This window comes from Nothoprocta perdicaria, unplaced genomic scaffold (genome assembly GCF_003342845.1).
Source record: "Nothoprocta perdicaria isolate Ctin4 unplaced genomic scaffold, notPer1 scaffold_129, whole genome shotgun sequence".
Taxonomy (NCBI): Eukaryota; Metazoa; Chordata; class Aves; order Tinamiformes; family Tinamidae; genus Nothoprocta; species Nothoprocta perdicaria.
The window spans coordinates 152,052-170,513 of NW_020454416.1; the positions used below are offsets into that span (position 1 = coordinate 152,052).

Sequence of the window (18,462 nt, forward strand, 5' to 3'; positions counted from 1 at the left end):
ACCCAGCCCATTAACAGAAACTGTCATATCAGAGGAAGAATGTTTTAAGATTTATGTCATAACAATTGTCTAGAACTAGCACTAACAGCAACCGATATAGAACAACAATCCTGAAGTTTTCTGTTAAGAGTATCTCTGCAAGAACTGCTTTCCGATGGCCTAGTGTAAACGGAAATGCAGCTCTGCTTTAAGAGTCCATGGTATTTCTGTTCTTCCAAATACATCATCGAAAATGCAATCCTGCTGCAAATTATAAAATTTAAAATGCATTTGCAAATTGCACATTTAGAATTTCCACTGTCTTCTACTGAAAAAAGTAACCTACGTATCGGACTACATTATGTTATAAAAAAGTCATTTCTGTTATCAGCATCATTATAAATAGCAGCGCTTTTTTAAAAAATATTTAAATTATTTATTGCACAGAAAAAAAAAATGAAGCTCAAGTATAGATGATGAATTTCTAATGCCACCAGCTAAATATAACAATTCTATGTGCCAAAAAAGCAAGTAGATTATTAGTCTTATTGATATAAATACTAATAAAATAATAAAGTTACATGGTATAAAAGTATCTGGAGGATTTGGAGCCATATTCATTATTTCTTTTATGCATACACACACACATATATCCATGTGTGTGTATATGCATACATATATACATACACACATAGAGAAGGGCATCCCTGAAGTGACCTCTTTGCGGGAACACCAGGCAGGAGCCGCCAAGCAGTGCAGGGGCCACAGCTACCACCTGGAGCAGGTCCTGCCTCAGTGCCTCCCACCTGCCAGGTACCCACTGCCAGTCATTCCCCAAACCTGCCCCTTCCCTGCAGCTGCTCCCTAAGAGGCAGAGCAGTCATTTTCCAAGTTTCATATGCCCAATAAAGCCTTTTACCACCCACAATAATAGAAAACAAGCAGAATTTCCTAGAACAAAGTCAGACCAGCTGTGCTTACCGATCACTCTTCTTCTCCTTAGGATAAACAGGTGAAAGTCTTTGTCTCTCTGCATTTCCACTCCTGCAGAGCCCAACAGCTGATCTGCTTGAATCAGAGTGGTTCATAGCTGGCTGCTGCTCACCCCTATGTGCTGGAAGGCTCTAGGAGGCAAGAGATGAAAGTCTTAACCAGCAGCTCTGAAGCAAGCAATGTGTGAAGCCCCAAAAGCACTCAAAAAAAAAAAAAAAAAAAAAAAAAAAACTCTATGCTCTCACTAGTAATTTATTTGTTTGTTTTCTCCTCAAGATTTAAAGCTCTGATGTCTTGCATGAGAATCTAGAAGCACAAATCTTTCCAGTGAGGTTAAGTACTGACTTCCCAAAGGGACTTTGCAGAGTCTCCATAAGCCCAGGAAAATCCTGGAACAGAAAGCTTGAAAACAAGAATTCAGTGATGAAGCAAAATGTCCTCAGTCAGTTTTGGGGGATTTTATCCAACAGTGCTTCAGGTAACTGTATTTTACAAGTAAAGAGCCACAAAAATAACAGGGCTAGTAAACTGTGCCTAAGTGCTCTACAGGGAGCCCACCTCTTCCTGGCCTCTACGGGCCCTTCATACCCAAGGGTGCAGCAACCTTTCCCTTTCTTTGATGGCCAAACATTGCTGCACTTTAATTATATAACCAACACCTGTACTGTTAATCTTTACAGATTTAGAAAGACTTATTTGCCAGATATATTAAGTAAAAATAATAAAAGGAACACATCTGTTAAGATTATGAGATACATATAAAGAAGGAAATGTGTAAAAAAGTAAACTGGTATTATACTCTAATATGATCCATAAACCCAGAAAAGTTTGGAAAAGGAACAGAATTACTTTTTTTTTTTTTTTTTTAAAGCATTTAAGCCTTACAGTATATGTGCTATATGTAAGGTTCATTATTTGAATAACAAGGGACAAAAGAAGATTTGTTGACAGGGAAACAGTAAGTCAATCTTTCTAAAATTATAGTAAGTCTCCAGACTTAGATATCTCAGAGAAAACCCTCATCTAGGGAAGTATCGGTTGAGCCCAGCAAGGGCCTGCACTCAACCGAATGGCATTCCCTGTTTGGGTGCACAGCAACAGCTCGACGGTGACCACAGACACCTTCCAGCATCATCACTTGCCCCATTTCAGCTCTGCCCCTTCGCTGATTGAATTCAAAGCGATGACATCCAGCTTGACGTAGCCTTGTTTATATATCGTAATAACCCACAATATGTTACGTAATAATCGCTCCACAATGGCTTGCTTGCATGGACTGCATTATTCCACATTGAGGGATTGATCTCTGTGGTTTCGTTTAGCTTGGTTGCACTACATCACAGAAAGGCACCGCTGGTGTTGCACGTGCATCCATGAGGCAAGGCAGTGCAGAATGGCTACTGCCTTTTTAATTCACACCTTCAAATTTCACAACATTTATTTCACAATAGCTTCACTTCCAAGTAGGCAGGACTTAACAAAAGAGAAAATAGTGCCTGAAGGAGAGCATGAGGGCCAAAAAAGCAGTATATGGTACATGACTGCTGTAACCATGCTTCAGGATGACCTTGTTTGTGGAAGATGAAGAGCCAATGCATGCCAGGCAAGAGAGAGTGGGGATGCACAGAGACCTTGGCAGCCTTTACCAAGCCTTTTGCTTTGTAATTGTATGCACGCACACACATATATATATAAATCTAAGGTGGTATTTGGTATTTTTTTTTATGCATGACTTCAAATTTGTCCATGCATAGTGCACCTTTTCCCCATTTTCACTTCAATTACTACTAGCCATTAAGATACACCACTTCCCAATTAACAGGGAGTACCCTATTAATAGACTCAGCCATCTTTTCCTGTTTGCTCATGTAGTGACACATAAAATTGATTTCCGAAATAATTATATCCGTAATAATTGTGCTGCTCTTTTGTTGCATAAGCACGAGGCAAGTCAGCATTTACCCACTTGAACACAAGCTTTCCACCCAACAGATACACCTGGTCAAACCTAGAGACACCTCAGCCCAAGAAGCTTCATTCATGGGCATCACAGCAAGATTCTACATTACAACAACCAAATTTGTTGGGGAAAATACACAGAATGGTTAAGGTTGGAAGGGATCTTACAGGGACCTTTAGGGACCATCCAGTCCAACCTGCCTGCACACGCTGGGTCACCTAGAGCACGTGGCACAGGGTTGTATCTAGGCAGGTTTTGAAGATCTCCGGAGCAGGAGACTCCATAACCATTCTTGGCAGCCTGTTCCAGGGCTGTCACCCTGTCAAGAAATTTTTCCTTAAGTTCCTGTGGAACTTTTGATGCTTCAGTTTGTAGCTATTTCCTGTAGTCCTAAAAATAAATGAAATATAGTAAAAAGGCAAATGTGTGTCTGGGGTTGGGGGGGGGAGGGGGGAGAGAGCAAGTCCCGTCACTAACTTTTTTCCTTCCTCCTGTCCGAGGCCGTCCCAGGAGGGAACCATCAGCCTGCCTGCTCGTTGAGGTGCCTCCAAGGTAAGAGCAAAGAACAAAACGCTCCAAAAAGAGAAGGAAAAAAACAAACAATAAATCCCCACAAACGGCGGCCTCCGCCATTTCCTCGCGTGGGGCGGGCACGTGCGCGTGCGCAGGAGGGAGGCGGCGGTTGGGGCGGGGCCGGCGGCGCAACGGCGGTTGGGGTGAGTGGGGCGGGGCCGGCGGCGCAACGGCGGTTGGGGTGAGTGGGGGCGCCCCGCGGCTGCGCTGCCCGTAACGGAGCGGGGCGGTTTAGAGAACGTCAGGATTAGATAAACTCATCCCCCCCAAAATCGGAGTGTGCGATCGATCTTCCTGAGCACGCGTGGCCGGGGCTGCGTGGGTGGTCCCCTTCTCCTGGGATTCGTCCTGGGCACCTGGCAAGGGCTGCTGCTTTGCGCCTACCTGCTGAACACCCCGGGTTGCCTCTCGCCGCGGGTCGCTTCCTCTACGTTGTTCCATCTTCGCTTCCCGAAACTCTTGATTTTTGAGTCATCTGCGGGTGGCCAGTGACACCTGACAGTGGCGATTCCTGGCCTGACCTTCGGTCGCCCTTAGGAAGTTGGATGGCGGCGCTGCTGGGATTGCGCTCGGTTGGGAGGCAGTGCGCGGTGCCCCTGGCTTCCTTTCAGGAAAAAACGGAGATATTTTTGCGCCCTGGGAGCAGTCTGCACCCCTGTGTGCGTTCCTGGCTTGGAACGCTGCTCGCATGAAATCAGTCATGTGAGTTGGTGTTTTTAAATAAGTTTTAAGCAATTTCAACACAATGCAGTTTGAAAATATACATTTGTAAAGAGATTGCAGAGAGCTTTTGGAGTTTGGCACCAGATCCCAAAAAGCAAAGTTCATACGATCCTCTGACATGTAGATACAAACATCTATCACTGCTAGAAGTCCTGATCTAGGTTTCTAGGGGTATCAAGAGAGAGAAGGGGGAAAAGAGAGAAGAAAAAAAAAAAAAGGCTGGATCAAGATTAAACTGCTACTGGTCCCCCTCCCTCACCTACTCCTTTCTTGAAGGGATATAGTGTAACCTGACCTCACTTCATATTGGGTGTCAGAGAAAACACGTTGGAGAAAATGGTACAGGAGGAACTTCAATAGCCCCAGAGAACCCAGTGATGAAATGTAAAATGCTAGGAAAACTGAATCCATTAGTTCAGTTCATGAAAACACTGCTTTTTCTTAGGCTGTTCATTTAAATTCCTTGTTGACACAGACAATATTAAATCTGGCTTTTCCTCATTTTTTTGAAGGTTTGAATTTGCCCCTTAATTAACATTCATCTAATTCCCTAGATAGGGCTAACTTGACATTATTATTACAGCTAATAATGTCAGGTTACTTTTTTGATTTCCATTCTCCTCACATTGCCAGGTAGTTACCAATATTTTACCCAATCCTAGGCTCTTGACCAGTTATTCCCATCTTCTGTATTACCATCTCCACCATCATTCTCAGTTTCTCCACTTCTCTACTTCTTTCCTCCTGCTCTGCTAGCCTTTAAGTTGGTATTTCTGCCAATTTTCTCTTCCTTAATGCCAGGCCTTCTCTTTCCTATCTGCTTTCAAATCATTCTTCTCTGATCATTTTTGTTTCCTCTGAGAATCTGCAAGTCCAATCTTCAGACTTATTTTTCTGTTTGGTGTTTGGATTAATTACAGTCACCCCCCACACTGCCTGGGCCTGGTGCAGGAGGGATAAACTGCCTGCTCTTGCCTTCTTTGCAAGATTGGACCTGGCCTGGCCTGTAACAGCTTGGAAGCAGCTGAATCATTTTGGCAAAAATATAAGCAACTGAGAAAAGGGCCTTACAGGCAATATCAGCAACAGGCATTTTTAGGAAGCAAACCCAGGACAAATAAACTGCAGCATTTTAGTGCTGAGGAGCTTACGTAAATCTTTTAAAAGGAGTTGTCATGTGTCTGCTTGCAAAAATGAGGAAAGAAGGGGAAAGGTGAAATGCATAAAACTAGGCTATAAAACATACCTGAGGCTCAGCTGGAGACACTGCTGCTGCACTCGTAGAGTAGGTCGGAGGGTACTTGCGTAAATGCCAGTTTTTAAACTTGCAATTACTATCTAGTCCATTTAATTTTAAGAGAAAAATAAAGTGAAACTATTTTTGGTTAGAAAAAATGTAAATGGTAATGTATGTTGCTTGCTGCTGGTATTTTAACTTTCAAAAGTGTCCTTCACGCAGGCATTAAACGTGTATTAAAAGGATCATGTATACGATCCAATTTATTTCACTTTGAAAAATGTTTGCTTCAAAAGCTTTCCTGTGTAAACAGTACTAAAGGATAGAACATCTAATTATTTTCCTTATTTATTGTTTTTAACGTGAGGAAAGTTTGGTTGTTTCATTTTATATTATGACATTGTGTGTACATTTGCTCATGTAATGTCATCTTTTGCTGCAGAGCAGTGACAGTTATATTTAGAAGTAAAAGTCCATCTCTAGCATTGTATTTTACTGTGACACCTGCCATAGAATGAGTGACACTTTAGTCACCAATCTCAGTACCATGAGTGATTTTTACTGAGTGTTAATACTTTCTAAAGGAATGATGTGCTGATTGTAAATAATCAGATTGGTTTATATTCACTGCATCCTTAGCTCCTTCTTTCTCCGTAAAGCCATTTCATTAATGGCTGTGCACTTAACCCAAGTCCTATACGTAAGCAACTTACTCCAGTATGGTTATTCTTTTAAACTGCACTAGGTACATCTGACAATGTATAGATTAGCACAATTTTCCAGGTGCTAAGATAGTTGCTCTGTGGATGACAACCATACTACTTGGATGCAATGTTTGCATTAATATTGTCCGTCTAGCTATTTCAGGAAGATTCAGGTACTCAGCAATTCAAAATTGAGCTGTTTACACTCTAGTTCATTTGGGAATGACATGGAATATAAAATTAAAATGTGCAAGTTGACATTTATGAAGTCAGAAGGGGCCCTTGTGAGCATAGACCTGGCCTCATGGAAGTCTGTAATTTTGTTTTGAAAAATATTTTACAAAAAGTGCACAAAGTGACATGCCCAGGGTCACAGAGGAAATCTGTAGCAGAACAGGATGCTGAACCTAATATTTCCCAAAGTTTATGTTCCTCTTAGGCAGTCTCATGAATGTATTTATTCTGGATATTCTATCATCTATGTGGATATGTTAATGGATTTTTATTTATCTCTCTAATTATTAACTTCTGTATTTTACTGTCCAGTAACATGTGTTACCCATGAAGTGAATTGTAGCATATGTTTCTAAACTGAAGCATTATCTTCCTTTCCTCTTTTTTTCCTTTCTTCTTTTCCTAATTAGTCTCTACTACTGAAAGTAAACCAATCCATTTTATATTTTGTTTCCATGCATCAGTACATTTCTACTTGAATTTGGGTTGTCAATACTGTAAAGAAATACTTAAATGTAAAGCAAAACTTTGAAGACTAAAAATAGTATACTTTAATATTAAACTTCTATTTCTTCTTTATCTTTTGATTCTCAGTATTTGAAAAGAAGCTTGATGGGATTAGAGATGTAATATATTTGCAGACATGATGTTCGCAGCATTAATTTTGTTTTTCAATCTTTCCAGAAGACGCTACTGTGACGTTATATAAAGAAACACCTTTCACAAGGTAAGCAGGAAATGCTTTATTCATGGTTGCTTGTTTATTTTCATTTGATGTTGTTTCATATGATTCCTGGAATGAGTACTGAAGTAGGTGAGGCCCACTCTTTTTAAATCGTCAGTGATGTCAGCCTATGGATTCAGCTTACCAGTGGTTTTCAGAGGATATCAATACATATCAAATCATCTAAAATATTCAAAATCCCCTGTGCCTTGTGGCAGAGACAGATATCTGTGAAACATGGACTTCTACAGAAGCCTCAAAGAACAAGTGAAATTCTGGCTCTGTGGAAGTGTATCTGCTTATTATTAAGGACAGGATTTCACTTGCATCACCAATGAAAGGGGACAAGGTCTGCAGTTCACCTTAAAAACAGTTGTAGCTCCTCTTGGATGACCTATTTGTGTTTGCCTACATTTGTCAGATGTTTCTTATCCTGTCACGTTGGGGTTTGCAAGCAACTTGTTGTTGCAGCACTTGCCAGCAGTGTAGCTGGAGAGCAGCCCGGGCACCAGGCAGCACTTACCTTTTGGAGAATGATGTTGCCACTGCCTGTTATCAGTGTTTAGGAGACACTTGGATATTATCTTTCCCACTGGATTTGTTAGTGGTGTTGAAATGTCCCAATTCCCTGTTCTGCCCTCTTCCCCATTTCTAAATTACCAAGTACTTTGGCCTGTGCTCTCTCTCAAGAAATTGTGTGTGTCTTGGTTCTTCAAACCATGTTTCCTTTTTAGGGGCCCAGGGTAAAATTGCTGCAAGAACAGGAATGATTATACAAAGAGTAGTGCTGAACTCGCGCCCTGGTATGTATTTTTCTGGGATAAAGGAACAATGTGCTTGTTATGGTTGCATGATAATCCAAAATGATAAGGTTGAAGACAGAAATTAATTTATTTAGTTTTTGTGTGCAGCAATAAACAAAGTTGTATCAAAACAAAGAATCATTCTGCATATGCAGACTTCTAAACACATGGGTGAGGACAAAGAAGATTAATTTATAGTATCCCTAAGGTTAGAGGCTCTTAAGTGAAGCAGCAATATCAAACATTTCCTTGTAGTTCTGTTTTTTTTTTGTATTCACTTTTGAGAAAAGACCAAAAGAATTTTTTACTGCTCTTTTTTATTGTTTCCTTTTAGTAAATGTTGAATCCTTTTTTCCTCACATGTTTCAAAGTGCTTTTGAAATTTATGCTGTTGAGGATTTTGTTAACTTCCTCACTCGCACACTTGTTGTGTGCTGGATACCAGCCCAGTTTTTGGAATAGTGAGTTCAGCAGGGAAGCTGTCAGCCAGCACAGGTGCTTTATACAGGTCTGACCCCAATTTTGACTGATCAGCAAAAGCAACGGGTTGTTTTTAAGTGGATCAAGATAGGTTTGTAGATGTTAAAATACATTCATCAATAAAGTGCACTAGAACTAGATCAAAAGGTCTCTTGCAAATCTGAATAGTTCTAGTTACGGCAAGGATATGTGTTTCAGAGCACAGCTGCATTTGAGTATACATCTGTGGGTACAGAATATGCAATATGACTTGTAAGTAATTTGGTAATATGTTATGAACCCAAGGAGATATTTACATGTCATTAGTCCACTTCAGATTTCTAGGTAACGAGTCACTAATCCCTGCAGTTTTTGTTTGACCAACAAGAAGTCAGGGTGCTTTGTGCTGCTGAGGAGAGGAGAGCAGAACTGAAGGGCAGGGTCGCTGGCTGCTGGGCCAGTGCCCCTCGCAGCAAGCAAGCTGCGCCCACATCTCCCCAGCAGGCCTGGGCAGCCCGTGCCGAGCCGGCAGAGTCCTGGTGTCCGGTGAGATCCCCATGGCCCAGAACTCTTCCCAGCAGCAGGCAGCATCACGTTCAAAGCATAAAGAAGCTCCCCAAGAGCTCCTGGTTAGTTTGTGTTGGAGGTCTTCAGTTTGGTGCTGCTCCTGTCTAAGTTTACTTTGTGATACAAAATTTGAAAGTTACTGAGTAGATATAAACTGGTTAAAATAAAAAGCTTACTTATTGAAAAGAAAGGGCTATCCTTAATCAAAAGGAAAAGACATTTGTTCATTTGTTTTTAAGGAAGCTCTATCCTGATTTATTTGTTTAATTTTAAAATAATTCTAGGTAAAAATGGAGTGCCGGTGGCTGAAAACTTCCGACTAGAGCAAAGTACAATACCAGATACAGTTCAAGAGGGACAAGTCCGTGTTAGAACCCTTTATCTCTCTGTGGATCCCTACATGGTAGGTGATGGATATAATAGTTAAGCTAGGAGAATCCTTTTTAAAAAAATGTTTCTACCTTTGTACCTGCCACCGTGTTTAATATTAACATTATCAGGTGTAGAGACAAATGTCTCTCTGGTATAAATCAGTATATCAGTTCCTTCTGATGAAATTATATTGGGAAGGAATTTGGCATTAATATATGGCATATATGTATATACATATGTATGTATACATGTGTGTGTTTTATTTTTTATATATATGTATATGTATATGTATCACCAGCACTGATCCTATGAAAACTGTGGAAGCCGTGGATTGAAAAGGAACTAAAGATTGTAAAGAGCAAAGGAGAACAGACAGACCAGTCTGCTAGTATACAAAAGTTTGCTATAAAGAAAATGATAATCATTTGTTCTGCATATTGATATAGATGAAAGAAAAGAAAGAAAAGGAATAGTCTTACTTCCAGGAAAGTAGATTTATCTTGAACATTAATGCAAAGTATAAGAATATTGGAATACTAATTCAGGCTACATGGGAAGATAAAAAAAAATTCAAAATGTTTAATTAGACAGACATCTCTTAGGAATAATCTAAGTATCTTTGACTCTTCTTCATTGTATGTGGAAGGACTAGATGACTTCTAGCTGTTGGTTTCAACCCCATGTTTCCATGATTTGCCTGATTAAAGAATGGCATTGATAGGATTCTCTTCAGACTCAAGCCAATCTTCTTCAGTTAGTGTGCTTTTGAAGCAGTGTCTGTTGGATGCATTGGCTTTGGTAACTCTGCTGAAGGGGATTAAAATTATTCTCACTTTCTATTGAATGAGTGAGTGGGGAAAAAGCGATCTAAGAAAATGAATATTTGGTGCTCACTGGCCAGGTTTTTGTGTAGCCCTCTGTGTTTCATGTTTTGAACTGATCTCATCTCAAGATTTACTTGACCTTAAAAACAGTGTGTTCCACAAGAACTTTCTCACTAAGGCTTTATCTTTCAGCGCTGCCGAATGAATGAAGATACAGGCTCAGACTACCTGCTGCCCTGGCAGCTGTCTGAGGCTGCTGATGGTGGGGGCATTGGCGTGGTGGAGGAGAGCAAGCACAACAACTTTGCTAAAGGAGATTTTGTAACTTCCTTCAAATGGCCCTGGCAGACAGTGGCTGTTCTAGATGGAAGCTTGCTTCAAAAGGTAATGTGCATGCAAACCCCCGAGCCTCAGATTGTCCTAGCTCTGTGTTTTATTGAAGCAAACAGTTCTCAAAAGGCAGGTCAACTCACATGTGGCAAAATACGTATCAATTTCTCTCTATTTATTTTTAAGGAAGAGAAATTAAGATGCCTTTGATAGTGATCAGACGTGTCAGTGTTATTTCACTTGTAAAACTGTTGATAAATTTCCCTCTAGCTGCTTCTGTTAGTATCTATTATCTCAATTCTAGATAGAAGTATCAATCCATGGGAGTGTAGGCCTAAGACATAAAGTGCTTTAGATATATGTAATTCAGAAAGGACATGCTAGTGAAAGTTGGTACTTGACATTTTCCAATCATAAAAGAAAGGGTAATCAACATCAAGTATTTCCAGAGAGACCCAACAGTACATTAGGTACATTTCTCATCATTAGGTATATGTATTTGTCATCCTCATGTGACACAGAAAATTACTGGAGTTTGAGGATATATGGTTCTCAAGAAATTTGCTTTAGGGCTCTCTGTATAACTGATCCACAATACCAGTGTTTGGTAGTGGTTCTATTTTGTCCTTTATATTGGCATAGGAGTAGTTCAGCTCTGTTGGAAATGAATTCTCTTTCAACCACTTTTTGACATGTTCATAATTTTAGTTCTTGAGAGTGACCTCGTTTAGAAATGTTTTCAAGAATATAGAAATAGCATCTTTGTTTCATTTTGCAAAAACTTGTTCTTAAGGTAGAGCTAGCTTAAAGCTAGCCTGTCCTTACTAGCTTGCACTTTATCTTGTGAATACCCTGAGTCAGAGCCATATATTGCCAGCTAACCAAATAACAAGCAGCAAAACTCCACCTTTAAAAGAAGTGAACAGCACCCCATGTTTCTGCCTTGCAGCTTGTTCCCCAGCTTGTAGACGGGCACCTTTCCTTCTTTCTCGGCCCCGCTGGGCTTACAGGCCTGACTGCCCTGCTGGGCATCAAAGAGAAGGGGCACGTGAGCGCCGGCGCCAACCAGACCATGGTGGTGAGCGGCGCAGCTGGAGCTTGTGGTTCTTTGGCTGGCCAGGTAAGTAGGCTTGCGACCTACAAAGGGCACTTTGGGCAAAGGGCACCTCTGAAACGTGCTGGTTCTCATAGAATCATTAAGGTGGAAGGGACCTTTAGAGATCATCCAGTCCAACTACTCTGCACATGCAGGGTCACCTAGACCACGTGGCACAGGATTGTGTCCAAGTGAGTTTGGAAGATTGCCAGAGAAGAAGACTCCACAGCCTCTCTAGGTGGCCTGTTCCAGGGCTCTGTCACCCTCACTGTCAAGACAATTTTCCTTAGTAGACAAACAGGTAAAAGCATTATGGACATAAGCAGATAGAACTTCATGAGAGAGTTTTTAGGTGTGAAACTTCAGTTTCCTGCAACTGCATGAGAGCAAAACTGTCCAAGGAGATGACTACTTGTAACTAGCATAAGTAGATGGTGTAAATACATGTATGGAGTGTTTAACTATTTATTAGTCTGCTGTTTGATGCAATCTTTGAATTGAATGGCAACTTTTATTTCTGTGTTAGAATGTAGTGAAAATTGTAGAAAACTCTTCTTTGTGTTTTTTTCCCGCTACATTCTTTGTATTTTGAGAGTTAAAATCTTTTAGTAAATTGTATTTTTGTTTATCCTCCTCAGCTTTGCAGAAAAGGTACAGGTAAGTTTATGTGTGTTTATATGTATTTACATATATATTTTATATATATATATAAATAGAACAAGTAGTGAGGAAGCTTTAGATCTTAAGATGAGTTAGGAAGCAACATTGTACAAGCAAATCTATAAAGAATGCATTAAAATCAATTATTTTCCAGTCTTTTTGACCTTTATTCACTGAGTTACGGTACTTGGCAGATGGTGACATTATCTCATGTTACATGTTACTCATGTTATCTCATGTTACATGTTATTTGGAAAGAGAGCAGACTGGATGGTATCTGCCTTTTCCCTGTGTGTGGGGAGGGAATAACAAAATGATATTTAATGGAAACGTCACATAAGGTGGAAGCTTGCAGTGTACTTAATTGTTGGGGGGTTTACTTAGTAGAATGGAGAGTATCTTCAGGAGCCATTAATATTGCCCTTTTGTGCCTGGGCAGATGAATGATCTAAATTCTTGTATTTTGTTTCATTATTTTTTAACTGTGCTTCTGTAGATTGGCCGCCTGGAGGGCTGCACTAGAGTCGTGGGGATTGCAGGCACAGATGAGAAATGCTCCATTTTGGTCTCAGAAATGGGCTTTGATGCTGCTATCAATTACAAGAAAGGGAACGTGGCAGAGCAGCTACGTGAACTCTGCCCAGGTGGTGTGGATGTTTACTTTGACAATGTTGGTGGAGACATCAGCGATGCAGTTATAAATCAGGTGATTATACCAGCTGCCAGATTTATTTTCATCATTCTCCCAAGTGTTCGTGCCCATCTTGGAGCTGGTTCAGACTGAGACCAGCCTGCGCTATGGCAGAATCGACTTTCCATTTCTGTGGATCTCATCTTGGTGCTGATCCAGGTCCCAAGAAGAATTACTTCAAGTTTTTGAAATTAGTGTCTGTCAGCTAGGCTAGTCTGGCAGCCTGGAAATAGAAACACAGTTTCTACTTCTAATCTCTTGATTCTTTGGGCAGCAGACCTGGTAGTACTGTAAAAATCTTGTCTGTAATCTTGTAGTTTGTCAATTTTGTTTTCCTGGCTTCAGGAAAGAGCGGCCCTGCTGGCCCTCCATAAAAGCCCTTTACCAGCCCCCTTCACTGTTAATATGAAACTTCAGTGTCTGTCTCCTCATAGGGTGGCTTTGGTGGCATTGCCATCAGTGGGAGCCCCTAATCGTGACCATTCTTTTCTGCTCTGTAGTGCTTGACAATTACATCCACAGAGGATTGTGGATTATGGATTAAATAGATCCACAGTATCTATTTAATTTTCTTATAGGTTAATCGGGATTGCGCACAATTCTCATACTTTTTCTCCTACTTTTCTGGGAAAAATGGCTTTGAATAAAGATGCCTGTGTGGAAGTTTTACAATATATTCTAACACATCTCTGGATAATGTGATTCCTAACACCAAGGAAAGTTATTTTTCTCACTTGTGCTGTCTCAAACAGATGAATCAGAACAGCCATATAATCCTGTGTGGACAGATCTCTCAGTATAACAAAGATGTACCTTATCCTCCACCACTGCCTCCTGAGGTGGAAAAAGTACAGAAAGAAAGGAATATCACAAGGTATTTTTTCTCCTACAACAGTTGCCACTAGGTTCCAGATATATTCTTTACATGATTCTTTTTGTAATATTTGGGTTTTATTAGATAATGGGTATTGACAAATATATACGGGTAAAAGATTTTTGTCATGACTCTGGGAGTTGCTGAATCTCCCATCTTTAATTCTGGTGAAGTTAGGGCAGTGATTAGAAACCAGGTTTTAGGGGATTTGCCAGTCAGGGTATTTCAGGAAGCTGGGGACACTTCTGGTCTTCTGCACAAGATTGACCGCCTCTAATCAAAATCCCTTTTTGTCCCTGGCACTTTGCTCATTCCTCTGTCAGAACAGATTTTTATTACTCTCTTCTCTTGAAACAGGCAGAAGTCCTTTACGAAGATCCTTGTTATTTAATCTCAAACTCCTGCTGCTCTGAGCTGTCTCAACAAGGTTGCAAAACTCCACACTCTGTCTCATTGTAATTAGTACTAAAAATCCTTCAGTTTCAGGAATGTCATGTTCTTAATGAAAAAATTTCTTTCAAAATGCTTTACCAACTTTTTTTAAAGCAGTGCTCACTCTTTTCTTTCACAGGGAGAGGTTCTTGGTGTTGAACTATATGGACAAACACGAAGCTTCTGTTATACAGCTCTGTCAGTGGATCAGAGAAGGTAAACTGAAGGTAGGAACTTTTACATTTAATCCATGGGCTTTGATTACCTTTGGTTACATCTGAGTTACCTACTCAGATGGTGGCCTGACTACAGGAGCTTCAATTTTGTCCCCCTGTCTCTCTTCCCATGCCTCTGAATTGAACAGAGTTGCTTAGGAATGTCAAGGTGCACTTGAAAGCTTATTACAGTGGGACTATTTCAGAAAATACCTGCTGAGGATCGTGTGGCTATAGTATGACAGGCTTTTAAAGCTACATTTTGCTAATAGCTGAATTATTTCTTTCAACATAGGATGCGAGGGATTGGGAGCTTTAAGGGACTTTCAATACCTGATTAGGTAGCATCCTGAATGCTTTTGGGGATCTTGTCTGAAATTTTGCTTCAAGCTTTATAATCACCATTTAATACTTTGGGTAGATAAATCACCATTTAATACGTTATATCCATCAGTGCCCTGTAAGGAATGTTTATGGTTCTTCAGGTGTTTGGTTAGTTCTCCTGGGACTTCATCTTCTTGTTTGCATCCCAAGATAAGAAATTTGGTAGTTAGGATATTTCAGTTATGACAGAAGGATTAAATTGCCTATGGGTTTATAAGGAAAAAAAAAATTACTCTTGATGAAGGAACTGGCCCAACAGATCACTGTGTACTGAGGCAAGAGAATTTTTTAGTTTTCGGTAACTTCTGTAACAAAGAGATGCCTTTTTGAGAAATGTTGATCTTGTTTGAAGACAAGTAAGAGGATTTGCTTGTATTGACAGGTCAGGGAGACTGTGGTAGATGGCTTGGAGAACATTGGTGGTAAGATTTTACACCATTTCCTAAGATTTTGATTAAATGCTGCATCAGACAGAGGAGGCCAACTTCCTCTTGTGCCTAAAACATGCTTTCAATATTTTAATAAAATAAAAAATAGGGGATTGTATTTCACCAGGCTTTGAAATGCTTTGTGATATGCTAGAGAAATGCCTCCCTTTCACATACAGGCAAGGGTATGATTTAGCCCCCTTAGCCTTTAGTATCATAGATTACAGAAAAAAAAAAAAAAAAAAAAGGAAAAAAAAATTTAAAAAGCTAAGTTTTTACGGATTTATGTCTGGAAAGGTGTTGCTACCTACTGGTATACATCTGCATTTTGAAGAAATTTGATCAAATACAGTAGTTATATTTCATATTTTCTTTATTCAGAGATTAATCTTTTGCATCAGCTTTCCGTGTTTATTGCACAAAACAGAATATTTATAGAAACCTTTTCCTTTCACACAGACTTGTGGAATCCACAGCGTTTTGGGGCTCTCAAGTCATGCCTTGCCTTTGTGTTTCACATTTGTGTAGTAAATCACAGTAGCAGCGAATGTAATCATTGCCTGTACAAGGCTGAACTGGTGCTTACAAATCAAATTTTAAAATCTTATATAAAACTGCCCTTAGCAGTTTCTCACTGGCTAACGTTTTTAGTATGTCATGAAAGATAAATATGTTTAAGTCCAAAACATGATATCTCCTTTATCAGAAACCATTTAATATTTTTGCTGCTACAATTCTTTTTTAAAAAGGAAGTTACTTGGCACATTTACTTGGCACTAATTTATTTCTTTATTTCTTTTGAAGCTGCTTTCCAGTCCATGATGAATGGAGGCAATATTGGAAAACAGATTGTCTCAGTTTCTAAGTAAAAATCATTGCTCCAGGAAAAAATGAACTTGATCCTATCTCTCATAACAAGGAAGTTGTTCTGTGTATTCTAAATGTAATGATACTGGGATGTTACAGCAGTGCTTACCATGGCAAACTCAAAAGAACCAGGAAAAGTTTCTGGTTTCTCTCAGGGCCCAGAAACTTTTCTAGGAATGTTTAATTGGCTACTGTAAGTTTACCCTGCCAATCAAGTCAGCTGGCTAATTATCTTAGAATTCTAAAAGTTCTCATTTTACAGATCATTGCAATGAACAAGCGCATTTAGCTTGTCCAGTTCTCTACATTGTATTGTATACCTTATTTTCAGAGCATTCAAAACCAATCTCATTTCCATTTCCTCTCTGCATGGAACTGTCATCTGTAGATTAGGCTTCAGGGCTAGCCTGCTGCTTAAATGTTTATTCATTTTCTTTTCTGACTCTTTACTCTCCAGATTTACCTCTTTAAAAAGAAATATTTTCTGTTTAAAAATCTACTGAATCTTATTTCTGTGATAATCTCCTTCATTTCATTAGTTTGCTCCATTTTTTTACACCTTCCCAGGGCGACTGAGAGAGAGACTCAAAAGAACTCCCCGAGGCCAGATAGTAACTTTGCTGTTAACTGACTTTGCTGCAGTCTCTCTCTAACTTCTGCTCAGGGTTGTCTGTGTACCAGTGCTCTCTTACCATCCTAACAGGGAACCGTGAAGAAATGAGTCACCATTTCTGAGCTCAGGAACGGGACTGATGAAGTGTTTGATGAGCACATTCCCAGCCTAAAGGGAATGATAAGATTAAGTACATAAAGAAAATAGATTATTATCTTAAAGACATGAGAATTCTAGTGTTATGTAATTTTAGAGACATTAACACATTTTAATTTAGACAATTGGATCATTCACGACACATTCTGATTTACAAGAGATTGATTTTGTTTTCATTTGTTTGCTTTTAAGAGGAGTATTTCCAAAGGTAAGGTCAGCTGAACTGTCCAGAGGACCCCTCCTCTAAATGTGCTTAGGCCCAGGAATCCAATAACTAGGGCAGAAAGAAATTTGGCATTGTGAATCTGGGTAGTGTGGAAAGTAAGACAAGATATATCAAATTTGCTGTATACAGTTATACTGTTTTAACAGTAACTGTACTGTTTTAACTGAATACTGTTATGACAGTATAGAAAGCATTCCTTTCATTTTCTAATGGTCTAAAAAAGGGCAGTTTTCAGTGACTGATACGGATTTTTGCGGAAGAAAAGGACATGTGTAGTATGGCTTTGGATGATATAAAATGTTCAGCTTTGCAGTCTCCGTTTATGCAAGCAGTGACTGGTTCAGTTTCAGCTGGGCTGTGAATCCAGCCTCAGTGTAACTCAAATGCTATTAAATAACAATGTCACACTGTGATAAAAGCCTGTGGTTTGGCTCTGTGTAATAAAAACAATGAGAACTCAGCAGCCAAATGAAGGCATGGAAAGTAACAGGCTGAAAACTGGGCAAGCTGTAGATGGGGGAATACGCTGGCCTGAGCACCAACACTGCTGAGACTTGCATTCCCTTCACAGCCGCTGAGGATCTCAGAGGAGGGAGTTAATGGGAATAACAGCATTTCCAGACAGAATCAGCTGCTCACTGCTAGTGATTGGGCTCCCATCATGTGCTTTAATTGTCCCTCTTCCTTTTCTATCAGGGAATTTATCAGGAGGCAACCTGGCCTTAAATCTTTTCAAACAAACCTTGTGATCCTTAAAGTTCATTCCTAAAGCAAATATCTGAATGCTAAAGAAAATGGTCCAGTTCATGTATATGATGAATAATAAAGGAAAACTTTCATGCCCCTGCAGTGAATCTCATCTTACTTAAGGCTCAAGTTTTACTGCTCCTGAAGATTTGATGAGTGCAAGAGTATTTTTACAAATGAGGACAGCAGCATTGTTGAAGGATGATTTAAACTAAATTGAACAGATGTCCCCTGTATCCTGCAGGATGGGAAGAAGCAGATCAGCTTCCCATCCCCTGTAGGATGGGAAGAAGCTTATCAGGAGAACAGACAGCCTTCTTTAACCAAGGACAACATGGAACTGCTCATTAAAACCAAGATGTTTAGTACACATTGCAAAGTTGGCAGGAAAACCCAAGGTCCACGTCTCCTTAAGTGATCTGTCTTCATTCTAATACCAAAATTCAATTCATGTCGATAGGTCAAAAAGACCCTCGACCAGATGAAGACCCTTCCCCGAGCATACCTAATTGTGGACATGAGGAGTAAGCAATATTATAATTGTATGTAAGTTATTAACCAGTCAGGGTAAGAGAGATGTACTTGAGAAGC

At 39.8% G+C, this 18,462-nt stretch overlaps 2 protein-coding genes across 2 annotated transcripts in view; one reads left to right on the forward strand and one right to left on the reverse strand.

Moving 5' to 3' along the window:
* ELMSAN1 (ELM2 and Myb/SANT domain containing 1) overlaps positions 1-1,089 on the reverse strand; it is a 47,119-nt gene extending 46,030 nt beyond the window's left edge. The window contains exon 1 of the mRNA XM_026033460.1: positions 961-1,089. The gene's annotated coding sequence lies outside the window, so the exon portion shown is untranslated. The remainder of the gene's footprint in view (positions 1-960) is intronic.
* Positions 1,090-3,635: 2,546 nt separating this feature from the next.
* On the forward strand, positions 3,636-17,661 carry PTGR2 (prostaglandin reductase 2). Its single transcript, XM_026033445.1, has 11 exons — positions 3,636-3,648; positions 7,088-7,130; positions 7,862-7,930; positions 9,241-9,359; positions 10,345-10,536; positions 11,432-11,602; positions 12,735-12,944; positions 13,682-13,803; positions 14,375-14,462; positions 15,217-15,256; positions 16,067-17,661. Exons 3-11 carry the CDS (start codon positions 7,894-7,896, stop codon positions 16,129-16,131), a joined length of 1,044 nt encoding a protein of 347 aa, XP_025889230.1. The 5' UTR covers positions 3,636-3,648; positions 7,088-7,130; positions 7,862-7,893; the 3' UTR covers positions 16,132-17,661.
* The last annotated feature ends 801 nt before the right edge of the window (positions 17,662-18,462 follow it).

Bases quoted from the DNA above. Each gene is read 5' to 3' on its own strand.
- PTGR2 (XM_026033445.1), top strand. From the start codon at position 7,894: ATGATTATACAAAGAGTAGTGCTGAACTCGCGCCCTG. The intron at 7,931-9,240 runs GTATGTATTTTT...AAATAATTCTAG, and splicing joins AGTGCTGAACTCGCGCCCTG to GTAAAAATGGAGTGCCGGTG. The intron at 13,804-14,374 runs GTATTTTTTCTC...TTTCTTTCACAG, and splicing joins AAAGAAAGGAATATCACAAG to GGAGAGGTTCTTGGTGTTGA.